Source organism: Protopterus annectens, chromosome 1.part0 (assembly GCF_019279795.1).
Source record: "Protopterus annectens isolate FY-2018-M chromosome 1.part0, PAN1.0, whole genome shotgun sequence".
Taxonomy (NCBI): Eukaryota; Metazoa; Chordata; order Ceratodontiformes; family Protopteridae; genus Protopterus; species Protopterus annectens.
The window spans coordinates 243,353,295-243,381,083 of record NC_056725.1 but is presented as its reverse complement, the minus strand read 5'-3'; the positions used below and the strand labels follow the sequence as shown (position 1 = coordinate 243,381,083).

The following is a 27,789-nucleotide window of genomic DNA, read 5'->3' as shown; positions in this document are numbered from 1 at the left end:
ATTAACATCAGGGTTAATGCAAAACTGGTAATTCTTATAAACTAATTCCTTTATGTCATGAAGGGATTTGGGGTTGGTCAGGTCTTTACTGCTATGATCCATAGATTTTGCCATACAGTGGACTTGTTCTTCGAAATTGGTGTAATGATGTGTAACTTGATAGTGGATCCTGATGCCTTGTGTTACCACATAATCATTCATATCTTGGTTAAATAACCCTATACTGACCCAGTGGATGCTAAATATATGCAGTGCAGGGGGCGTACTGGCTCAGTTACCCCTGAGCCTTTCTTTCCTGTTGATTGATTGATTATCTCCATAACTTTAATGACACTTAGTCTTGACAAGCTTATGGATACTTATAATCACAGTCCTATCACCTTGCATGACAATGTGGCCCCAATCTATGTACATCCTCTCCATTTACTTCCTCAAGTGCAATGGTTTGATTTTGAGCATTGAGAGATGTGGAGATCAGGATGAAGGCTGGAACAGAAGTACTGCTGTTCTGGTTAACTTGAAGACAATCTTGCTCTGGAGTCCCACTTGTCTGAATATCAGCAGAGGTCTCCTGTAAGAAATCTGAGTGTTTGTACTGGGAGATCTCTGCTGAGACAGTATGACCAGCTGCTGTTTTCTATGTGGTGGTGAGAAAGTCCAGTCCAGACTGCCCCTTCCCATGAAAAGCTCTCTGGACTGCAAATAACCTGTGCAATACTTTGCTGCCAGACCTACCCTTATCAGGGTATTGGTTCCATATTTAACCAGCTATGATGTTGTCTGCCCTCCCCAAGGTTTGTGCCTGTCTTTTGTCTGGCATGAATGTTTCATTCCTGCTATGGTGACTTTATCAACATGCCTCCTATTGTGCATGCTACTGCTACCTGCACACTGCTTCTCTGCCCTGCTAGGTTTGCTTTGCTGTCCTGGGAGACTCTAAGTCCAGTTGTGCCTGTTTTCAGCACCTGACTTGAATATGGAATATTCCTACAGTTAAAGTTGGCTATGTCTACTTTTATTTTCAAAATGTCTGGCTTAGATTCAGAGTATTTGGATAGCTATTGATCAGTCTCAGAGTCTTTAACAATACCCTTATTGTTACTGTGTTCTGATCCTGCTAAAGCTATGCTTGGCCTTTTGCTACTGTGGATCATGGTATTCTTCGTAACAAGGAAGATGGCTAAATGGTATATGTAAAGGTCAGTATGAGATGGGAGATATTCCTGCTATATAATATTATAGGGATTGAGAACTTGTTATGCATAGCTCATACCTCAAACATTCCCTCTGATTTTATATAACAGTTATATGTGTCTGTTATGACTCTGTATTTATTCACTCACACAAAACACACACAGCTCATATGCATGTTGCTGTGACACATGGGCAGATTATTTTTGTAAGTTTTTTTCTTTTATTATCTTAATAGAGAAGAATCACTTGAAAAGGTGTTTATTCAGACTGATGGCTGTCTGGAGTTGTTTTGGAGTTAATTCAAATTGGTTGTTGTCTGGAGTTGTTTTATTCATTCTTTTAATACCTTTTTTGGGTAACAAAACAGTTCAGCATTTATGATTTCCTAATCAGGCAAATGCATAAACTTTGAGAAGGTGTTACAGCTAATGGGTTAAGTATATCATATGACTATAACAACTTGGTATCTCAATGATGATTCTTCATGAATACACATCATATCGTACATCTCTGCTTTTGACTGTTTTGATTATGTGCATTCTTAATCATTTCCATATACAAACTGGATTTAGAAATACAGGAAACCAGTGTTGGAAATGATTTGTACACCAGCATTCTTGTTTTGCTTTGAAATCAGATAACTTAAGATAGATTCATGAATATTCTTCTTTTCTTCTTATGACTGTAGTTATTGTGATGCAGTCATGTGCAACAGCATGCCAACATTGCTGCTTAATATTTTCAGTAAAAATATGTAGTCACATTTGATCTCTGTTAAAGAAAATTCAGAAATCAAGTCTTTTTTTCCTCATGTTTTTCTTATGTTTTTGTACACACCTCAATTCCTTTTCCATTGCTGTGTTTTACATAATTTTAATTTCAATGACAATGCATCGCTATTTATTTTAATATCCGCTGAATGATTATTTCCTCAGCTGCATTTTTCAGATAGTCAGCTCAACTGTAGCCACCTAAATTGGCAGAAAATTGAAAATTTATAGAAACGTGGGCACTCTAGATTCAATGATTTCAGTAATATCTGAATGTTAACAGTTCATAGGTTCATAGGTTGGTACTAGGCTGTCGGCTCTAGGGCCTATACCAGCCTAGCCATAACAATTCCCTGGCTATTTCTTCCCACACTATTTACTTCCCTGGACCCCTGTCTAGCAGGGCAACTGATGTGATCCCCGGGGTGAATTTCTTTTCTCCCATCCAATCGTCAAGGTTCCTTTTGATGAGGGCCAAAGAGGCTCTCTACTTAACATGTATGGGCTGTCTATTCAAGAGTCTGGAGAGTCTCTGGGTCAGGAACCTATCCCGCCAGCATGATTTGTTTATTATGATGACAAGGTTTAGATCCCTGAAGCATGTGGCTCTGAGGGATTGGGATTTCTTTAAGTGTAGCATGTCCAACAGATCTGGGTTTGACATGGCCTTGTATGTTCAGCAGAGATCACCTCTGTGTTGAGGAAATAGAAACATAACAGAAAATATGGTTCATAATATTCTTTCCTATCATAAGAGAAGATGCAGTTCAGCTCATTAACACTTTTAACATTAATGAGGAAGTGAGGGGGGGGGGAGTGAGAGAGAATACTCCAGTATTGAAAGAGACATTTTAAGCTTACTGTGAGCAAATCAACTACATACCTTACATGAGGTATTTGTTTTTCATTGGAAATCAAGGAATTTGGGTCAGTTGTTGCTTATGTGTATTATAGAAACAGGGAAGATAAAGTTTGAAAATGTACACAGTTGCTAATAAGAGATAGCATTTTGTATGAAATCAGAAATAAACAAGAAATAGACAGGTCATTAAGACATGCTAACTTGTCAGCTAATAAATCACTTGATATATGCAGAGCACATATACTTTCAAGTATGCAAGATAAAAATTTAATTGAGAATTTGGAAGTCTACAAACTAAAATGTGGAAATGACAGTAACAGCAAAACAAAGTTTAAAACTGTGAAAAAGAATAAAACTAATCAAGATAGATATGAAAATGTTGGAGATTTTGTGATATCCAAGGCAATTCTTGGTAATAAGCAAGCAAATAGTAACCAAATGCAGGGTAAAAAATGTGAATACAGGCAATTAACTGAGTCTGCGGAATGTGTGGATTTCATGCTCACTTTACAGGGATCCCCATAAATAGAGAAAAGTCTCATTGTAAAGTTTGCATGCTCTATCAATAAACAAACATTAAAACAGATATGTTTGTAAATGCTGTCAATATGTATACTGTGAATGCAGTGCAAAAAGTAAACAACAGCAATAACTATTGACGGGAAAATGTAATGTGTGAAGGCATTACTATTGCATTTAAGGTTGCTGTTGATATATAATCTCATCTGATATCTGAATTTGAACTTGTATTGAAGTTATTGATCCTGTCTAATAAAGTGTTCAATTTTCTTTTCATTCTTTGGGCATATTCTGGGCATAAATTAAAGGCTGGGACATGAATGTCTGTCAACTGTGACTGTGTGTGCAAAAAGTAGAGATTATTGTCTCAAGTATTGTCTTCAGAAAAGTAGATAAAGTAGCCTCGTATTTTCAGCTGTAAAGTTTGTGAAACACTTGGTATGATTAAGATGATTCATATTGTACTACTTGTTAAATCTAAGGCAGTCAGCAGCAAGAAATAGTTATAATAGTAAACATGTTAATCTTGAAGACAGATTGTTAGAAATTGAATACTGTCTAAGGAAACTATTTCAAATGCCCCTCACACATTTGCACGGTATGTTGTATTAATGCACATTTGTAAAGGTCAATATACTTATAGCACTTTAGTGAAAGTCTAAAAACATAATTAGCAAAGTGCAGCATACATGCTTCAAGTTCAATGTAACATACTAAAGAGATGATCTAGTATATTTACCATGATATGTTGTCTGAAAGGAGAATGCAGTATTTCCCCAGAGGCTTTACAAGTATTACATCCTGAAAGGCAAACTATAATTATGTTCAGAGATAAAACTGAGAAATAGGTTGTGTATGAAAGCAATAGGAGTTATTGTCAAGCAAACAGAACTGACTGTGCATAAATAATATTAACATTCATGAAGCATTACCTAAGAATGTGTATATATCCTCAAGATTTAAGTAAGTACATCTAAAGAGAACATATTGTCTGCTTAAACAATTGGAGAAGAAATTGTGACTTAGCCTGATGCTAATTTTTTTCTCCAGAACTGATGTGAACCTAGGATCAGACAAGATGAAACTAGCTGAGAACGATGTACTTCTAATCCTTCTTTGATTAGGCACAACTTTCTGAGATCACTATCTGACATCTCATCAACCATAACAATACTTTGATTAGCAGTACTAGAGATGACTGAAGGTGTGAAAGGTGTTGTCAATTTAATTGAATAATTTCTGGTATGTGGACCTACCAAACAAGAGTGTGATTTTCACTGTTGTAATCTGCTAGAGAAATTAAGGCTGAAAGGCTTAAAGCTGAGCAAAGTTAAGTGTCATAGTGATGTATTTATATATTAAATCTTAGCTGTCAACTTCTGCTGGATTTAAACTTGATTGTGATGAAGTTTGAGCAGTTATGGATATGATAAAAACACACTGATAAGTCATTCTTATGTGTTTCCTCAGAATATTACAGTATCATTCCAAGTTCAATCAAATTACTCTTCTATCACTGACTTCTTGGCATGACATTGCTTGATATTGGTTAAAATAAAACTTTTAATTGCTTAAAACAGTTACAGAAGCTCATGCACTAAATTTCGGTGATGTGCCACATTCTGTTACTATGAAAGTGGATGCTGTTTTACAAAGGAGTGGTAGAGGTCAACTGCAAGTAGGCAGACCAGTAGTATGTGGGTCAAGAACTTCCTCAGATGTTGCGAAACTCTGTGCAGGGATTGAAAAAGAAATGTTAGCCATATGTTTTGGTTGTCAGAAATGTTTGACTATTTCCATGGTAAAAGAGTAACTGTGGAATCTGATCAGATGAGGCTTTAAAGTTTATTCAAGAAATCACTTCAAAAATGCAAGGTGGAGTTCAACAAATGGGGTTTTATTTGTAAAAATATTATTAGCAAAATGAATATAAACCATGTAATTTAAATCATATAGCTGACACCTTTTGTAGAACATACTTGCAAGAAATTAAGGAAGACCCAATAGTGAAAAATGTAGTAGTACGTTGGCTTGTATCCTACTAGTTCTGTCTATTGAGAAGCTGGAAAAGCTGAGAGACAGTTACATAGGAAGACATTGAATTGTAATTGCTATGTGACATACGAAAAAAATGCCTGACCATTTAGTACTGCATCCTAACATTCAAATATCAGTTGTACATTCTGTACAGAGATGTAGGTTCCTGCATACATGGTGCATTATTCAAAGCTGATAAAGTCATCATTCCACTTTAATTTTATGATTCTGTGCTGATTACAATTCTTGAGCCACATCTATGACTCACTGCATAAAGAGAGGGCTTTCAATATACTTTATTTGCCTAAGAACTAGAAACAGAGTTAATGGTAAAAATGTGTAATATTTTTGACAAGTTCAGGAACTAAGCTCAAAAAGCAGAAATGATACCACACAAACTTCCAAATGTTCTTTCTGTTCTAAATTTCTACAACGGCGCAGATAACAAGATGCAGAAATACTATCAGATAATGATATATACTTTATGAATCAAGTTTCATAATTTTGTGAAACAGTGCTAATAGAAACACATTGTGTTGAATATTATATCTACAGAGCAATAGGCAGGGACGGGAATGCATCTTGTTAATATGTGTAATACGTCAGATAATGTGGACAATCATATGTCAGTACTAGAGTACAGAAAAAGTACTGCTACATTCTTCTGGACTTCCACCAACTCCATTATTGATGAGCAAACATTTAAATTCTAAACTCTGTACCTCATTCGCTCTACTAGTACCTGATAGTAAAAATAATGTAGGGGAATTGTTCCAGGAATATCAATGGAAGCAAAAGTTATAGTAGGGCAGTTCACACAAAAATTTTTATATCATGTGAAAAGATGAAAGTTAAGGATAAATGCTGAGCAAATTCATAGCATTTTGGTCATTTTCAGACAATTGTTAATAGACTTTGTAATTTGTAAAGCAGAGATTTCAAGCCCACTTCTGATACAAGGTCTTGATATTTTAGTTTACAGGAGAAACAGGAAACAGCTGTTCAAGTAGTCCTTTTTAAATTATATATAAATGTACAGGAATTCAGATATGGTTGCCGTATCCCAGAGTTTGGAGATGCAAGAACAGTTACCGTCTTCTTGGAATATGAATGCTAATGACATAGAAAGATCCATTCAGTGTGAAAAATTCTTATCACAAGACCTGTTTGCCTGATTTTCAATAACTCAAGACATGCAATTCAAGACACAGACCATTCTAAAGGCTGCAATAAACTTACTTATTTAGGAACTGGAAATACTTATTGAAGATGTGTGCATTTAATAAAAAAATCAATTAGATATTCTAAGTGCACATAAAATATGATTACTGAAAATGTATGATTCAAAAGAAATATATAATGCAGGTGTGTAGGTGAGTACAGTAGACTCCCTGTTATCTGGCCTCTCTTTAAATGGCCTCCTTTTTAACTGGCGTCAAATATCTGCTGTAGACTTAGCAAAAGGCAACAGAGATGAATTACAATTCTGGTTCCTCTGGGCTAAATAATGACAGACATTTGAATTTTAGACTTCATATTCATTAAAAAATACACACTAACACAAATCCTGTTCTTGTAGCTGATTTATAACCTATAAATGCCATTTTGTATGGATGGCACAGTGGTGCAGCAGTAGTGGTGTCACTTCACAGCAAGAGGTTCATTGGTTAGATCGTTGGCTGGGGTCTCTTCTGTGGGGAGTCGGTAAGCCCTCCCTGCAGTTGTGTGGGTTTTCTCTGGTTTCCTCCCACATTACAAAGGCATGTATCTGGAGTGTTTCTCCCTGGGCCTCTGCTGAAAATTTGTCTTTGTTCCAAGTTGGACTTTCCCGGTAAACAAATGTTAAATAAATACATTTTCTGATTAACCAGCCATTTTTTTATCCAGCCTAAGGCCCAGTCCCAGTGAGACCAATGTATGGGTGTAGGGCACTGTATGTATATATATATATATATATATATATATATATATATATATATATATATATACATACACACACACACACACACACACACACACACACACACACACACACACACACACACACACACACACATATTTTTCATTTATTCTTTGTAGCGTTGTTATTTAGCATAGTTTGGAGCTTATCTCTCTGGGCCTCTACTGAAAATGGACATGTATCCAGTTAGACCAGCCCGGTCAACAATTTATTTATTTATTTATTTTCAGTTTGATTACCTGGCAAGTCCACTGGGCCAAGAAGTGCCCATTTTCAGTGGAGGCCCGGGGAGAAAAGCTCCATAGCCAGTACAAACAAGGTTACACAATACTAGAGGTAAATACAAGAGAAATATACAAACAGTCAGGAATGTATAATAAACATCGAAGACAGTGCAATACATTTTTTTTTTGAGGCAATTAGATATTTACAATATTTACATACTTAGAGTCAATTGAAAGTCAGCTAAATCTATTTTGGAGGAATAGAAATGAAATATGAGAGTAGATAGGTGCAGGAGTATAGAGAGTTTAGTGGAGAAATCCGTAGAATTTATATAGGGTGAAAGCAAGAACATTTCCATTTGGATGACAGGTGTAAGAAAAGTTGGGTCTTGAAGGATTCCGTGTGAGGTATAATCCTAAGTGATGGAGGGAGAGAGTTCCATTTTTTACCTAGAGAGAAGGAGAGTAGAAGCTTGCCAGCGCGATGTTTGGGTTTGTGAATGGAGATTAGGTTTTGGTGTTCAGATCTCAGAGATCTGTTTGGGATGTATGGGGGAAGGATGTTAGTTAAGGCTGGGCATTTATCTGGGTAGAATATTAATTTGTGAGCGGTGGTTAGTTGAAGATAGTCTAGGTGGTTAGGGAGTTCTAACCAGTTCAGAGATTGTAGGGTAAGGCAGTGGTGAGTAGAGGTTTTGGATTTAGTGGCAAATTTAGAGATCTTATTATAGCAAACGTCAAGTTTTGAGGTGTTGGAAGGTGACAGATTAGTTAGAAGAGGGGCTCCATATAGTAGAGAGGGTAGGAGGTAGGTGATTGCCAAGGTGTGCCTAGAGGGGTTTGAAAGAAATTGATTATTCCTGTAGAGCATACCTAACATTTGGTGGGTTTTCTTTATGTTTTGTTGTATGTGGAGATCGAATTTGAGGCATTCATCTATGGTAATACCAAGGAGTTTTGCAGAAGGGACCACTTCTATAGCAGTGTTGGTTTGGTTTAGGACATTGAAAGCATTTTTGTCAAATGAAGAAGCTTTGGTTGGGAGGAAAATTAGTATTTTAGATTTATTGGAGTTGAGGGAAAGATGGTATTGGTGCACCCAGTTCTCTGTAGTGGAAAAAGCTATTTGTGTTTTAGTCAGTAGTTCAGAAATGTTGGAGGTGGCACAAACTAAGGTAGAGTCATCAGCATATTGGATGACTGTAGTGTCAGGGATGACAGTGTGAAGGTTATTTATAAAGATGTTGAAAAGCATGGGACCGAGAATGGACCCCTGAGGTACGCTGGTAGGTGTAGGCAAGAAGGTAGAGGTAGAGTCCTTTCATCTGACAGCCTGAGATCTGTTAGAAAGGTAACTGGAGAACTAGGATAGAGTATTAGGGGGGAGAGATTAAGGTTGGCGAGATGAAAGAGAAGGTGTGTATGGGAGATGGTGTCAAAGGCTTTAGAAAGATCAAGCAGTACTGTGGATACAAGAAGTCCAGAATCTTCAGCTTGATTAACAGTTTCTAGGAAGGACAGTAGAGCAGTTATGGTGCTGTGACCTGGACACACGGGAATGTAAAAATAAAAATAAAATAATATATATATATATATATATATATATATATATATATATATACATATATATATATATATATATATATATATATATATATATATATATATATATATATATGTGTGTGTGTGTGTGTGTGTGTGAGTGTGTGTGTATATATATATATATACATATATATGTATATATATATATATATATATATATATATATATATATATATATATATATATACATATTGATAAATATAGATACATACTATATATTCAACATGCTTTATGTAAAAGCTCTACTTCTTTTAAAGTAAGAGAGTGATGTCACATATATAGTCATATATGAAACTAGTTACTGTAACTTTAATTGTTACATGGGTATATACATGATGTGACTCTACTCATTTAGCAGTTTAGTAAACACTGTTGATGAATGCACATCATGGCTTGAATTTCTTTCCTCATCTACCTTAACTTGATGTGTGCATAATTCTGTGCATGTACAACAGTAAACATATACATTATTCTGCTTATCAAACACTCAGATTTTTATTGCTGTTTTGCACCTACTATATATATGAATGTGTCTCTTTCTCTCTCACAGACTCACACACACACACACACACACACACACACACACACACACACACACACACACACACACACACACCATGCACACACCATGCACACACACATGCACACACACACACACACACACACACACACACACACACACACACACACACACACACACACACACACACACACACACACACACACACACACACACACACACACACACACACACACACACACACACCACAAGTCACAGACAACTTCCAAAGTGATCTGTTGGAAAACAACCACTATCCATATGGTTTACAAGGCAAATGGGAAAAAGAAGGTGGTTGCCAGTTTTTTCTTCCATATCACGCAAGCATGCACTCACACCTATTTAGATCACACACGGAGTGCTACAGTGCTCAGGTTTGTCTGCAAATGTATTACCAGCTTTTAAAGGCCTGTATGGCATTAAAGAGAGATTGGGTTCAGCTGATCTTCCACCTCCCCCAACACTTTCTGCCTGGGAGAGTTGCGCCTCTCTTCCCAAACAACTGCACTACTGACGTACTACATCTTCATCACAGAAAAATGTAGGTACCTTACCATTATCTTTACAGATTGAGTCTGCTACCAGCACCAGAGTCCCAGGAACCCAAAGACCAAGTCTCACAGCCAGCAACTTGGTTGCCTTGTAGGTTGCACAGTCATCACCCACTTTTGAACCCAAATACATGTTCAGTAGCAGTACAGCAGCCAGGTAGAGAGAGATGAGTTACTGCACCTTGTTTGAAGACAGTAACAGAGTTTGAGCAAGCTAAATGAGGTAGCTGCAGGAAGGGGGTGGGAGGCAGTGGGTGTACAGATGAGGGTTTCAGGTAGGGGTGGGATTTAAGTTTAGGGATAGGTGGGACTTTATGGTATGGAGCAGCAGGAGAGTTTATGGTTAGGGAGTGATTAGGGTACTTTGGGTATGAGGACCAAAAAGGGAGTTTTAGGTTTAGGGAGCAGGAGGAGCATTTAGGATTAGAGAGCAATCGGGGATTTTAGATTTACAGAGCAAGAAGGGAGCTTTAGGTTTAAGGATAGAGAGGGGAATTTTAGGTTTAGGGAGTGGGAGGGATGATAAGTGTTAGAGAGTAGGAGTGGAGTTTTAGGGTTAGGAAGCAATCAGAGACATTACGTTAGTGGACTGTGGAGTGGAGCTTTAGGTTTAGGGAGTGATTGAGGATATTGGGATTAGGGAGTAGAGAAAGTACTATTAATATGGTTAGGGGACTAGGTGGGAGTTTTAGGGTTAGAGTTAGGGTTCCATTACAGCTCAGGGTCAGGTAATAAACTAGGGTTGGGCTTGTGAAAGTTAGGGTAATTGCTATTAGAGCAAGTAGCAGAGAGCAAATGTGACTTGAGCTACTGATATGTGAGCAATTGTATTAGACCCTTAGAGCACATACAAACTGCAGCATATCTGCCAGTCAGAGTAAAAAGTATAAATGCTGTATTACTATTTATCCATCAAAAATATTTGGAATTATGTTACTAATATCGTTCTACTGTTGGCCCTGCAAGAACATAACCTGTCTGTCCCTCAGTTCTGCTTGTTTGCTTTTTCCAAACGTGGAACAAACACATATTCTGTTGTTTTCTCTGCTTGCACATATATTCATTGCTGTCATAGGTACAGTATGAATTCTTTCAGTATTTTACTTCAGCCATTATGTTAACATGCATCTGATTGATTTTTTTTTTTTTTTGTTTTGTTTTCCGTAGTATTATGTAAATCATTCCTTAAGTTTAACTAAAAACACATTCTCTTTACAGTTCAAAGATTACATTGGAAGAACTCTTATCCTGGGCTCAGAACTTTGACAAAATGATGAAAAGTCCAGCAGGAAGAAATACTTTTAGAGAGTTTCTACGAACTGAGTACAGTGAAGAAAACCTTCTTTTCTGGCTGGCGTGTGAAGAGTTCAAACATGAACAAAACAAGAAAGCTATAGAAGAGAAGGCTAGAGTAATATATGAAGATTACATTTCTATCCTTTCACCAAAAGAGGTAAAGTGCAAACCTATACAGTTAAAAAGCAATCCAGTGCACTGGTTTTCTTAATGTGAAAATGATATGCTAAGAGTTAACCTCAAATGGTACAAATGCATTTGTAAGTATATCAGTCACAAATGTGTTTGTTCAGTCAGTTTAAAAAAATGATTTAACCTGCATGGTAGCTCTGCTTAACAAGAGCAGGAGCTAACACTTTTTCATTTTCTTATCAGCAAATAAATGTTATTATTAGTGTATGGCTTACAGTAGAATGTTGTGCTTCCCAACTAATGCAAAAAGTAGTAACAATAAAACCTTCTGCTAGGGCTTATTTTTCCCTTCTCTAAATCACAGTGACTGCATCCATGGAGTACAATAAATTGCCACCAGCTAAGTAGATGTCCTTTCCTAAGTCTTCCAAATCAGCAGTTCCAGTCACTCAGACTTAACTACAGTAACCACCGCTGATCAGAACTTGATGTGCATAAACTCTGAACTGCTGATGGTGTCGCTCTGAGTAGCAATAATGGATGTAATAGATTCACAGCAGGTCTGAGAAATCTCACTATAAAGCAAATAGTTTATTGGGTAAAACTGTTAACAATTAGATCTTTTATAAGCTGCATGACATTGGATAACATTAATAACTAGGATTCCAGTTGTCTGCAGTCTGAAGTTGAATTTATGTATATCCCCAGATTATTACACATACACACACACACACACACACACACACACATATATGTATATATATATGTATATATATATATATATATATATATATATATATATATATATATATGTGTGTATGTGTGTGTGTGTGTGTGTGTGTGTAATACCTCACAAAACTTCCAAACAAACAAATCTAAATAGTCGTAAAAAATCAAAATAATAAGAAATGAATTGCTAAAAATGCAAAATGACTTTATTTCATAAAACTCCAACTGGTAAGCGATTTCAGTCCCTTATTGGAACTTTTTCAGACCAAGATGTATATTGAATAAACTTATTTAAATACTTAATAACAATAACATGTCACACAAAGCACTTAATGCCTTAGCCCTTTCCTTCTAATAACAACTTTAAAGTTTCCCATATCATTTAAACCAGGGTATACACATGCATTCAGCCTGATTGCCATTAATATTCTCTCCAATCCAGTTCATCTTCTGCATCAACCCTATGATCAAAACCATTGACTTTTTCAATTATTACAAATTTGAAGCATGCCTTGTTTTTTTTAACAAAATGTTTTTGCTTAACATGTTTTGCCAAGGCTTTGCTTACATCAGTCATGTCTACTGCTCTTATATGTTCATTCACTCGCATGTAGAATTCTCTAATGGTTCCTCCTATATAAAATGCTGGACATAATTCACACAGAGCCATGGATACCACATATTTGGACCTGCAATTATATAATTTATTCAACCTAATTTCAAAGCTTTTTGCTGTCACTACAAAATTCTTAACTTCTTTCATATATTGACATAACTTAACAACTGTTACATTTTTTCATCCCCACTTCCAAAACATCAGGCATACTTGAGCCTAAATTCCTTTTCTTAAAAAAAGTCTTTTGAACTCTTTCTGCTTTTAGGGACAAAGAGAGTCTCCCACAATAACATTTTAATTTCTTGAAAATTCATTAAGAATCTCCAATTATTCTTGATTATTCCTTCGATTTTACTTTCATCTGCTGAATTATCTAAAACGCATGCTAAGGAAAACCCTTTTCATTTTTTTTTACTTGCTATTTACATTTACTACCTTATGTTCCCTTACATTTTTTACTTCCATCCAGGAATTGTTAATGATGTCCTTGGGGTACTCTCTTTCTTAAAATTTCCTTTTGAGTTCTACACATTCTTTTTCAGAAAATACTGCCTCATCTGTTAACCTGCTTATTCCAGTGAATTGCCCCTTCACTATATTTTTTTTTCAGGCTAAATTTATGCATGCTATTATAGTGGAAATAGTTGTTACCTTACACTAACTTTTTATAAATCTTAACTTTTAAAACACCGCTAGATCTGTACACATTCAGGTCCAAAAAATTAATGTTGTCCTTCCTATAATTAAATGTCAACTGAAGGTAACGCATGGATTCATTCACATATTTAATAAAATCCAAGAGTTCTTTTTCGGAACCCTGCCAAATAAAAACCAAATCATCAATAAAACATCTGTACATGATGATATGTTTTGCAAAAACTGATTTTAAAATAACTTATTTTTCCCAGTTCATCAAGACTATATTTACATAACTGGGGGCCATAGCAGACCCCATAGATACACCATTTTCTGTCTGTATATTTCATCATTATACTCAAAAAAATTATATGATAAAATAACATCCAACATTTCTCTGAACAATCTCACTTGTCTAGTATTAAGTAATCCTGACATACGAAGCTCCCTATTCACCATTTCCAACCCTTCTACATTTGGTATATAGTGCATAGGTTCATAGATTAGTACTAGGCTAACTGCCCTTGTGAGCCATTTTAAGCCTAGTCAATTAACCCTTATGAGACTCAAACCCTGCACCTTGTGTTTGTAAGGCAAACACCTTAACCATTAGGCCACCCTCCCAACCTAATATAATGAAGCAATATCTGCTATAACCAACCACATGGAATCATCTATTTTTACATTCTTCACTAAAGTTTTAAATTCAAAGGAATCTTTAATATAACATTTACTTTGTACGACCAACTTCTGTAAATATTTATCTATGAAGATGGCTAGAGGTTCCATATTGCTGCCTTGATTGGCTACTATCAGTCTAAAATCAAGGCAATTCAGGTTGTTATGGATTTTAGGAAGTCAAAAAAAAATCTTCCCAGTTTGGGTTTTTCTACTGTAAAAACCCCATTGTTTCTTTGTCAATCAAATTATCTAAAAGCCGTTCTTCTGTACAAGCATCAACAACTCCATATGCTTTTCTAACAGATGCCCATGTTGTTATTTGGTAAAACTTGTCATCATTTAGCATCACGGTCATTTTGTTCTACATAAAATGTTGTATTAAGCACCACAACTGCACTGCCTTTATCTGCTTTTGTAATATACAGCTTAGTATCATTTTTTTAACTCAAACAATGCATTTGTCTTCTTTGTTTAAATTATAAAATACAGGTTCACTTTTGTCATACAATAATTTTCTCACATCATACTCACGTTACCAAAAAAAGATTACAATTCTGGCCTAAGAATTGGATTAAACATGCTAGGCTTTCTAAATAATGCTTTTTCCTGAACTTTATTAGAGTTGCTACAGTCTTTAAATAAACATTTTAAATTTAATTTTCTGACAAACTCTCTAAGTACATTTATGGTATTTATCAAGTCAGCCCTAGCAGAAGGCACAACAGTCAATCCCCTGCTTAATACCATAATACGGTGTTTGTTTTAACACCACATTAGACAAATTAATAATTTTAAATGAGTCAGTCACGGTACCTTGGTTCAATGATTGTAAATGTTGTTCCACTTCTTTCCTTTGTATTTCTTTTTGCCCTGAAACCCCTCTTGCCATCTCCTTTTTGCAGAAGAAATTAAATATATGGACAAAAATAAATAAAAGTTTCAGACCCTTGAACTCATGATCTGGTAGTTATGGTTCCATCCCCTGTAACTGCTAGGACTAAGGCCACCGGCATGAGGATTTCATGGCGTTTGAAATGTTCCAAGGCTACTGAGCACGGTCCCATTGTATAACATGCAGCAGTCCCTGTCAAGATCTTCTTTGCCATGAAAAGTAGCATGTTGACTTTCCTAATGGCCTCAGGCTAGCAGCTATAAATGTAGAGATTCTAGGGTTATAAGTGTTTTTTTTCCTTGCATAATGTTGCTTAAATAGATGGTTAGATTACCAAGAATGTAACCTGTTAGGAAATTTCATTTTCTTTTTGGGCCTAGACCAATAGAATCACTTCAGCCTTTTCTGTCTCAAAAAAAAAAAGTTGTTATTCACTTTTTTAGATGTGAAATCATTATTCTTTATAATATCTCTGGTTACTGCATTCACTTTTCTGAATGTTTATGTACTTTCACTTTTCTGAATGTTTATGTACTATCTTGATTATTTGTTGAATATTGGCTTTCCCTTGCCTAGGAAGACTATTGTATTGCTAGTTGTTGTGCAGTCTGCTGTAAGATCTTGGTTGGAAAATGTTTCTTGTCTTTTGTATTATTTTAGATGTTTTGAACTCTAGCCCATCTTAAAAGCTGCCATAGAGCATGTATATCACTGTTACAACTGTGGAGAAAAATTCCAAAAGGACAGGCACAATAGGTGTCTGTTGTGGTTGTACTGTGACACTCCTACTTCCTGAAAGTCAACATTCCAAAAGGATAAAAAAAAAATGCCTAAAATGCAAAGGAATGAAAAACTCCCTTTTCTTTGCTTTTTTCCGGGGGCAAGCATCCTGCACTCCCTAAACGTATATATTCCACCTTTTCAGTTGCACCATTTTGAACAAGAGAGAAATCTCATTAAAGAAGTGAATAATTACTGATGCACAATTAGAAATAACATTGGCAATGATTTCCTATGGGAGAAAACATTTGACTTTATGCCGTTCTTTTTTTTTTGTTTGTTTGTTTTTGCGGGCTACTGACATTCAAGCATTTTCACCTCGAGCATGTGTAGGGAAGCCATCTGTTTTGCTTAGGATAAGGCATTGTCCCTGCAAGGTGTAAAATCTGCTTGAATGTCTTCTCAACTTTAATACATACGTCAAAAAACTAGCTACATTTACATGCTCAGAATTATCAGTGGATTATCTTTCAGCTTCAGTGTCCAGGTTTACTCTGCTATCTTCAGGTCATAAATCTTTGGCTTCAAACCCTTTCTCTGCAAAACACTAGGATTCAAAGTTTTCAGTATCAAAGCTATCTCTATCAAAGAAATCAGAATTCACATCAGTGACTAACCATCCATCAAAAAATGTGCAATTGCAGTTAATAGATAAAGCTTTTCTCAGCGTACTGAAAACTGGTTCCAGCTGTCATAACTGATGCCTCCTAAACTACATATTCCTTGGAGTTCTTCTTATAGTAGAATCCACAAAGCCAGGGCCAGTGGTGCCAAGTTATACCCACCCTGGTAGTTTTCAGTGCTGACTACCAAAAGCTTGGAGATACTGTTTTTGTAGTGCAAAACACATTTGCTGGGCAGTATGTCACACCAGTGTACTTGTTTGGGATGAGATTTCCCTTTGCTGCCATACCCTTTTTAGTCCACTGTGACATATCCTTCCTTTGTAAGCATCTATTATTCAAGCTGACAACTCCTACTAGACCAACGTTGAATGGTTCCATGCCACCTTTGTTGCAGTCACTTTTGTTGGTCCCCAGTCACTCAGTGCCTTTTTCTTTGTCTCTGACATTATGACTGACAATGGCTTTTTTGATTGGACTTTGTTATTGATTACTCCTGTGATGACTATGTCAGTTGCAACCAAAGCCCTTGAGTTCTATACCAGCACTTATCTTTTTAGATCTAATTTTATTGCTGGCATTTTAATTTTTGGGTTTGGATTGGTTCTGATGACACTTTTCGGTCCAACATTGATACCAAGCCAACCCAGTTATATGGTTTGGCATTACACTTCCTGATAATAGTCTACATGGCAGTCCTTTTAGCACTTCAAGCTTCAAGCTTTCCTGGACTTCCAACTTCCAGCAAGCTGGAAGGACTTCTGACCATACAGATGGACCATATTGCAGCAATATGTTACATCAGCAAGTGCTGGATATCTTGAGTCTGCTCTTTCCATCAAGAAGCAATGAGCCATGCTTTCCAAACACTGCAGTTCATATTTTTGAGGAGTTCAGTTCTGTGGTGGATAAATTGAACAGATGTTTGTTTACAACCCACAAGTAACACCTCAGCTTCTCAATAGAGAAAAAGCTCATTGGGAATCCCTGTTGCATACTTGTATCCCTGACCAACATCAAGCATGACAGTTTCTCCTTCTCTTCCTAATCTAATCTAATCTAATCTAATCTAATCTAATCTAATCTAATCTAATCAGCAAGAGACCAAAAAGGATGCTTTCTCTCAAAGTTGGACAACTAACCTGTTCTCTGCTTTACTGCCATTTTTCTAGGTTCATAGATTCATAGATGTTTATTAGGTTAATGACCACAATGGTCTTTTTAAGCCTAGCCATGCATCCCAAATCTCTGACAAGTTCTGATACCCTTGATAAGTGTAAACAAGAGTTTGGTAGATGAATAATTTACAGGTTACCTGTGTCCATTAGAGACATAGGCACCAAACTGTGGATGAATTTCCAGTTTCCCATCCAATTGCGCAAGTTGCACTTGAATTGCATTAGGGAGGTACTCTGCTTCACATGGATTGGGAACCTGTTCCATAGAAGTGGTAGTGTCTGAGATACATGCCTATCTCTCCAGCAGGACCTATTTATATCACAGGCAAGGTTTAAGTCTACAGAATGGGTAAGTCTGGTACTGTTTGTTTTGTGGATATGCAGGAGGTCCATCAGAATGGAGTCTGACAATGCCCTATATGCCAGGCATAGATCTCCCTCAAAAGTCTGTAGGAGACAGAATACAGGGATAGGGCCTTGAGGCGGTCTGCATAGGACATTTTAGTTACGTCCTGTATTCTTTAAGTAAGGAACCTTTGTGGACGTTTTAATTGTTAGATATACCTGGTTAGGTACATACCAAAGGAGGCATTTTACTCAATGATAGGTCTGATGAATGCCAAATACCGTGGAACAATGACTTCCTGGACTTAGATGCCATACCATTGTGTATTAGTTGTGCAATATAGAATGATTTCCTCACCACTGTAGACACATGATGGTCAAAGGCTAGATTACTATCTATGTGTGCCCCTAAGTCCTTGATTACTGGGTCATCTCTAAGGGGTGTGTTGTCAATATGATAATTACCAGGGATGGATGACTTCCCAAAGGATACTATTATGCATTTATTGGCATTTAGTTTTAGTCCATGGCTCTGACACCAGTTGTTTGTCTGTGTCAGCCCCTCCTGGAGAACATTTGTGTCAGTGAGAGATTCAATAGCAGCTCTTAATTTGCAATCATCTGCAAATTTATTCAGCCAGACAACAGACATTGGCCTTGACTTCTGAAAAATAAATGCCAAAAAGGAGTGGTCCGAAGACTGATCCCTGAGGGACTCCACTTGTGACTAGCCTCTTTGTAGAGGTGGACTCCCCAATTCAACTTTCTGGGTCCTGTCTGTGAGCCAATTAGCTATCTACTGGGTGACATATGGGTTTGTGCCTAATCTCTTGAGTTTGTCAACAATGTCCAAGTGGGGTATTGTGTCAAATGCCTTGGCCAGGTCAAGGTAGGCAGTGTAACCAATTTTGCCCTCATCCATTGCTTTGGTGACCTTCTCAAAGAAGTCCACCAGGTTGAGTAGGCATGATCTGCTTTTGACAAAACCAAACTGGGTTGGGTCCAGTGTCTGGAGATTTACTGTATCTCTATTGATCATCTCCATGATAATTATTTCCATGGCTTTACATATAAGACTAGTGAGACTTATGGTCTGTAGTTTTCAGGGTCTGTAGATGGCCCATCTTTGTGCAGAGTGATAACTGTTGCCTTTCTCCATTCATGAGGATGAAACCTATTTGGAGGCTACCGTTAAATAGTAGTTCCAGAGACCCTGACTGATCATGTTTTATACTATTTAGAAGGCATCTTGGTCTTAGAGAGAGAACATTAAGGACCTGTTCCTTAGTGGTAGTAGGGAGAGTTATATTTGATGATAATTCCTGAGGGAAGGTTAAGGGGGAGAGAAGGGTAAAGTTGTAGCTAAATTTATCAGCCAGGAGGTTTGCGATGCCTTTTGTCTCAGTAAACGTTGCTCCATTTACAATGACCTCTGCACACAATTGTGTATTTCCTTGGAGGTTGTGTACATAGCTAAAGAATGCTTTGTAGTTTTCCTTGGCTAGGAGGTCAAACTTACCTCAAATTTGGCTTTGGTAGACTTTATTTGTCCTCTGAGTTGTTTGTTTAGCTTGATTAGAATGCTTTTATCCTGCTGGGTGCTGCACCTCCTGTTGTTTGCCACAATATTCTTCCTCCTGTTATACAGCCTATTGATTGACTTTTACATAGAAGATGAAGCTTCTGTACCTGAAAGTCTTCTTCTTAGCTTCTTTATGGCCATTGTAGATGTGGATACCTCTTCTTCCTCCTTATCTACTGAAGAATCGTGTCTTCCTGAGATCAGTAAAGAAACTGATGTTTGATCAGTCATGCAAGCCTTACTCAAATGTTAATTTATTGCTTCTAGCCAGTTAGCTTCTCCAGTTCCAGAAGTGTACAGTAATCCAGCAACAAGATTTTTATTATTGGGTTTCTATCCTGCAAGCCCAGTACAACAAATAAAACTTATTTGTACAAAATTTATATCCTTTTGAGTTTGAGTTGAATCTAAGGGCTTATAGCTTTGTTTTTCCCCAGTTCCTGTTATACTTCATAGGTTCATAGGAGATTACTAGGCTAGCAGCCTATGAGCCCTTACAAGCCTATAACACAATTTTACCCAACATATGGCTCTTAGGGACAAGAGGATGGCATGGGTTTGTGCCTATGCCTTGAGTATCCTACAGATTGTCTCTGTCCATAAAGGAAATAGGCACCATCCCAGGTGTGAATTTATGATTTCCCATCCATTGATCCAAATTGTGTTTGAAGAAGACCAGTGAAGGACTGTGCTTAATGTGAATAGGATGCCTGTTCCAAAGAAGGAGCAATCTCTGAGAGACATATCTGTCTCCTCAGCATGTTTTGTTTGAGTCACTGACTAAGTTCAGATCACCAGATCAGTGACCCACATGCTGTATGACTTGCGGATGTGCAGCAGCTCCATCAGGCCTTGTAGGTCAGACATAGATCATCCCTTAAAAGTTGGTAGGAGACAGAGTAAAGAGATAGGGCTTTTAGTGTATATGCATAAGACATGTTATTTGCAGCCTGTATTTACTTTGCGAGGAACCTCTGAAGTCACTCCAGCTGATGTAAGTCCCTAGTCAAGTACATGCCAAATGTCACATTGTAGTCAATTACTAGTCTAATGAGGGCCGAGTACAGCGAGAATATAATTTCCTTGGACCTGGATGCCATACATTTATTTACAAGTTGTACCACATAGAAGGACTTTCTTACCACTATAGACACGTGGTAGTCAAAGCTCAGGCTACTATCTATCTGTGTACCTAGATCTCTCACCTGTATGTCTACTCTTAGACATGTGCTATTGATGCTGTAATTTGCAGGGGGTTTTGACTTCTCAAAGGGTATGATAATGCATTTTTTCACATTTAGTTTTAGGCCATGGTTCTGACAGCAATCATTTGTCTGATCTAGATCCTCTTAAAGGATAGCCATATCACTGGGGGATTCAGTGATTGCCCTCAGCTTGTAGATGTCAGCAAATTTTATCATCCAGAGGCCTTCCACATTAGCCTTGATTTCAGAGAAGTATATTCAGAACAGGAGAAGTCCCAACACTGAGCACAGTGATATACCACTAGTAACTGGGCTCTTGTTGGATCTGGATTCACCCACTTTAGCCACGTGTGTCCTGTCAGTAAGAGTGGACACACTCAGGAGTGCAGCACCCTATCCCACCTTAAAGTACACAACAGTAGCAACAATCTGTCTACATGGTGTGGGAGTAGAACCCACAGCCTTCTACCCAAAGGCAAGTATACTACCTATTGTGCTACTAACACTGCTAATCAAATCAAATGAAATCAAATCACTGTTCATAGATTTATAATAGGATAATGACCCCAAGGAGCCTTTATAAGCCCAACCATTCCTTCCAAAGGTGAGAATCAAACCCTATACATTAGGTTTATAAAGTTAAAACTAACCATCATGGCAACTTCCAAAAATTAATTCTTAAACTGGTATATTTGAATCTGGTTTCAGATATTCATATGATTATTTCAAGTTTTCATCCTGGTCGAGATGGCTTATCCTTGGCTTCCATAAACATCTTCAAAACTTTATTAAAGGTGACTTTCTTGCTCTGGCCTACTTTGCATGATGCAGCACCTCCTTGAGCCTTGTGTTTTGTTTAAAAACATTGACACAAACTTCCTTTTAGCCAGCCACTACATACCTTAAACTTTCTCTCTTGGAAAACAGTATTCTTGGTGACTATCACTTTTGGTAGGGGAATTTCAGAGCTACAGGTTTCCTTTTTTTATCATTTTTTATAAGGAGAGAGTCTCAGTCAGAATGAACACTGCTTTCATGCTAAAAGCACTGGATGAAACTAACTTAATCCAGAGTATTCATTTGCCTGTTTTCCTTCCTCATTACTGTAACCATCGGGAATACCTGTTACAATGCATGGATATCCATTAACAGTAAAGGTACTACTTAAATTAAACAAACTGCTTCAGAAAGGAGTCTCAGTTTTTGTTTCCCTTGATTTCTTGTCTATGGGACAAAACTATACAGAATTACCCTTATCAGATGGCTATCTCACTATGTTACACTTATCTATATTTTGTAAGGCTTTTTGTGTTATAACTATGGTGACACAGTCTATATCTTTCCTTAAAAATGCATGCCATGATGACATTTGTCCACTGGCTTCTTCGTCGTCATTGAATACCTTTGTGAAACTTATTAATTATATACACATAGTCAATAGATTGAGATTTTCCTTTGAAGCCACTGTCATCAAAGATATGATTGCTTAGGGCCAACCCATTAGAAAGAGTGTAACCATCTTCCATAATAATTTGACCCACTTTCCCTGCCTTGCCCATGAGGGTCATGGTGTCTTACAGGTATTTCAGACTGGGAAAATATAAAGTGCCAAGTAGACAGAATGCCTGTGGCTTTAATCTTAGCAACTAGAGAGAGAATAGCCTCACTCCACAGATCTGTTGTTATAAGTACACAACTTTCATTTACTACTGCAGGGATTCAGAGAAAAGAAAACGTCAAAAGAAGAAGGGAACTAGGCAAGGCACTTCCTTAGGAATAGATACAGACTTCAGAAATTACACTAGAGGAAGCAAAACAAAATAAAACAATGAATTTATTCAGAAGAGTATAGCAAATGGAAAGGTCATGATGGTTCTTGTAAACACACAGAGTAACATATACCAAAAGTTGATGGAAACTGGCACAATACAAGAGCACAGATGCCTGTGAATGACATGTAGGAACTATACAGAAAAAAAGTGAAAATAAAGTGTGCAACAGATTATGACAGTTGTTGGCCTTTTATTCAAACTAAGTGATGCACACAGCTGATATGCAGCTGAAACAAAAAGAATACATAGGCTTATCAATCACTCTGCTGATACCATATGTCTCAATTATAGCTATTTGATGGTATATGGGTTTGGAGACTATGGCTGGTTTATGATATTCCTGCATAAACTAATCTGATCCTATTTGTGTTTCTAAAGCTACATATATTGTTGCTTCCACACAGTTTGTATCATATTTTGAAGTTTTGAGTCATTGATGCTGTCTGACTCTCTCTCCAGGATATAATGCCTTGTTTTATGTGATGAGTATTTCAAGGCTTTTAATGATTTCGGACACTTTGTTGATTTCAGAGACTTACTAGAAAACTGAAGGAGGAGGTATTAAAAGCATGAGACAGGAACTATAGCTAGTTTGGTTCTAACTAATGTAAAATCCAGAAATATGAAGAATATTATAAAGGAACAGAAAAGTACTTGTTGTCAATGAGGCTGAGAATGAAAATGGAAGGGGAGCTATGCTTGTCAGAATGACTACAATCAAATGTGAATTCATCTGACTCCTTAGAAATGCAGTGAAAAGAATTGCATGCAACTAGTAAGCTTGTTGAAGCATCAGTTAACTCTAAAGCTAGAGAGATAATAAAGACTTGAGTTTAATTCTCAGGACAGGATGGTTACGAAGTGCATGACTGTGTTCTAAAAACTGGACTTGGTCTGTAGATACAGTTATGACAGCAAATGCTAAAAAAAATAACTATATGCTGAGTGAAATGTAATCATATTCAGAGGTTTAACAATTGAGAATTATGAATAAAAATAATTGTATATTATATGTTGTATATTATGTAGGTAATAATACAGGAATAATACAATGATGCCAATGCACATTCCAGTCCTCAGGATAATTAATTATGGAACAGTCCATATATCTGTCTAGTTTGCTCAACAGCTAATCCTACGTAGAGAATCTAACAACAAAAATAAGAGTGCATTTCTTTCCTTATTGATGATTTTGCCCAAGTCAGCATTTCATTTTAATAGTGCTCAATAGTTTTATTTCTTAGTTGGTATTAGTACTCCTCTGAAATTATATTTACTTTTCTAACTGCCAATAGCAAACTGCAGTATTACCCAAAGAAACTCCAGCTATTCTAGCAGTTATACATTTTCTTTAGTAAATACATTATATTCAGTCTACTGTATGTAGTTCTTTGCCTTATCTATTTTCACTTTCGGATTGTACTTCTATAGATTAGAAAACTTTGACTGCTATTTCAGAGTTGCCATGTCCAAAGACTTACTGAACATGTTTGTAGGAGTTTGTGGTCTGTTTATTTATATGGTTCTTTATATTTATGGAATTTCTCACATCATGCACAACTGTTTGCTCTTTTTTTTTCTCTATCTGATCATGTCATCTTTTTGTGACCCATAAATGCTCTCAACCCATACATGAATGGTCTATTGTCTACTAGGACAACAACTTTAAATTCGACTGCCGTCTTACTTAACTGGCTTATGTGCATCACGAAGCATCAGTGACTAGTTTTCTGAGCATTTCAAAACTTTGGTCATGTTCAGAGCTCCATTCTAAGTCCACTTCCTTATATAACAACTTTCAAAGTGCATATTTCAGACAAACCAAGTATAGATATTGCAAGCTACAACATTATTACTAGAAACTTGTGATCTTGGCAAATGCTTCATGACCTTAGCATCTGTACAATTGCTCATACTTTTTTTCCATAGCACGTTTTGGAACCTCTAGTCTTAAAATATAGCTAATATATTTTAGATTTGTAACCGTGATTTTACTTTGCTCCTACTTAATTTGAACTTGCCATGTCTCATTTTGTTCAGTAGCTGTATCACTGTACTGTCATGCTCTTGTATTTGACCTAACAGTAATATGTTATCCAATATGCTTACAACACAATCCAAGCCATCAATTATCTGTGCAACCACTCTTTGGAATATTTCGAGTGCTTAAAAATACCAAACAGAAGTCTAAGGAACTTCTGATGAAAATTACTAATGTTACATTAAATGTATGTACATTGGAGCCTTCTTGATCTAAACGCTATCTGCTGTCAACTGTGGTTTGCATCTAATACCAAAAGTAACAACATTTGGCATTTGTGAATCTACATCTTCATCTTTAAGCAATTGGTAATGCTGTATTTTAATCACTTTATTTCACATCAGCAGAGCAATACAAATGCACATCTTTCCTTCCCTTTCTTTACATTAACATAGTATGCATCCAGTCTGTTGTCTGTGATTGCTTCTTACTGACACCCAAGCTTTCTGTTCTGTTCTGTTTATTCCCTATTATACTTTACTTCTAAGTGCTACAAGTACACTACTGCCAGCATGTATCCACAACACAACACCAGTTTTCCTTGCCTGCAGTGTTTTGTGGCATGCTTGCTAAGCCTGTAGACAAATCATGGCTATGGTTCTGCAAATTATCTGACATGTCTCTATGACAGTGTGATTCAGATACATTTAAAACACATGCAGTCTTTGATTTTAGACTGCATGTTAATCATTCCCAGCTTCTCAGCCACACAACCCAATATATTCAAATTTACTTTGATAAATGCAACTGTTAGAAAAAGAATACTGAACCCTTCAGTGCTTTACTGCCATGCAGCAGTTTATGACCTTACAGTGTCTTTTAGTGGCCAGAATATGTTAACAATGTGCATACAGTTTTCTCTTGAATGCCAGATATAGCCAAAGAGACCCAACTATTTAAACATGTTTACTCAAATATTGCACTCTTCAGTTTTACTAACTAAATTCCACATGGTGTCAATTAATTCACAGCAAGTGTTTCCAATGGTCTGCTTTACACCCCTTCCTAAATGCTTCAAATACACTTTCACATTTCACATGGTCAAGGCTTTTCACTTCCACAGTAGCAACAAATGATTCCTTTTCAAATTTGTGTTCATTAAAGTTAACATTCTTTTGAACATATTAGCTAATACATTTGCACATTTCAGGGAAATTTATTTTCTACCACATATTTTGCAAGCCTGATTACCAGCAGGACAATAATCTAGTGTACTTATAGCTACATCTAATGAAAGCCTGAATTTTAGTGATATCATTTTTCTGTGGCCTTCATCTTTGCAACAGAGAATTGCACCTGGTTCTCTTTTCCATATGCATTACTTCTACAACATTTTCTGCCTTTAATTTTCATTATATCGTACTAAATGACTAACCCCAGGATTCAATAAACTCTGTGCAGGAATAATGAACAGTGCCTGTTTCTGCATAGCTTTAACAGCAGAGTGCCTTGCATATTCACGAAGGTGCACTGCTGCTAAGGCTAAGCGGACATGAATACTACTGAGTGTAGGGGGCATGTTTAAGTAATGCACACACATCTAACATGCCCCCTGCACTCTCAAAGTGCCATATGGCACTTTTAAATGCTTTTCAGTGTCCACAGGCACTGAAAGCAAATAAAATAGTCTAACAGTGTCCACAGGACACTGAAATAGCTAGAAGATCAATAAATAAATGCAGGGTGTGTGTGACAGGTACTGTCACACACCCCCTACATTGTCAAAGTGCCGTATGGCACTTTCCAAGTGTTTTCAGTGTCCACGGACACAGTACTGTCACACACACCCTCTGCATTTTCAAAGTGCCGTACAGCACTTTCCAAGTCCTTTCAGTGTCCACACTGAAAGCAGCTATTCCAATAGGAAGCAATGCAGGGTCTGTGTGTGACAGGTACTGTCACAGACCCCCTGCATTGCAAAAGTGCCATACAGGCATACCCCTCAACTGTTTTCGCAGAATGTCCACATGCCTGCCTCACATACCTCTCAACCTCCTAGAGCAAGACATTTGTACAAAGCCATTAATAATGGGAGGAGGACAAAAGCCCAAAAACAGGCTTTTACAAACTTGGAAAGTTGATAGAATAACAGGTTTTGCATTAGCACAGATTTTCTGAAGGGTGTGAAGTCTGAAACTCAAATGTCTGTCATTATTTTTTGACTTAAACCCTGAGTGATTTGCCAGTGATGTGCTTGAAAACCACAGTCATATGAGAAATGGACCTAAAACATGAGGCAATAAGCTGGACATTCTGCAAAAATCTGTACAGTTGAGAGGTATGCCGCCTTACGTTTTTGGTGTGTTCCTCCAAATATCTGTCCCTATCTGGCAAATATCAGACAACTGAAGTCCTTAAATAATGATAAACATTTGAGTTTAAGACTCCGCATCCATCGGAAATGTCATACTAAAGCAAAACCTACTATTCTATCAACTGTCTAAGTTTGTAAGAGCAATATTTAAAACCTGTCCCTATTTGTCCACTTACAATTGCCCTTACTGTGACTGACAAGGAGTAATGATACATTTAAATAAAGTGGTTCTATTAATTTCCTTTTTTTTCCATTCTAAGGTGTGTTTAAGCATAGCTGAGCAGGTTTGCATGCTAGCGGCCTCTGCTCAGCATTGCTTAAAAATCTCATAGCAGCTAAATGCAAATGTATAGCTCAAATCTCAATGAAGAGATAGTGTAGTGGTTAGAGACCTGGCTTTACATGCAGATGTTCACAGTTTGAACACCAAGACATGCACTTTTTTTTACATGGGAAAGCATTGTTAAAATTATTTTTTTTTATATTAAATTATGTAGTGAGTGATATTTGTCACCCATGGTAGTGTAGCTGGTCTAAATTGGAAGTGTGAGTGCATATAACATGTGAAATCACCCATGTATATACAAGTGTCCCATACAGTATACTCACACCCCAAGGTAATGTAATGA

The 27,789-nt window shown here is 36.9% G+C and overlaps 1 protein-coding gene across 5 annotated transcripts in view; it reads left to right on the top strand.

Annotated features, from left to right (window-relative positions):
• RGS17 (regulator of G protein signaling 17) overlaps positions 1 to 27,789 on the top strand; it is a 607,054-nt gene that overhangs the window by 546,677 nt on the left and 32,588 nt on the right. For all 5 annotated transcript variants that reach the window (XM_044059151.1, XM_044059365.1, XM_044059285.1 and 2 more), the window contains one exon: positions 11,497 to 11,731. In XM_044059151.1, coding sequence (XP_043915086.1) covers positions 11,497 to 11,731 — 235 coding nt within the window. The remainder of the gene's footprint in view (positions 1 to 11,496; positions 11,732 to 27,789) is intronic.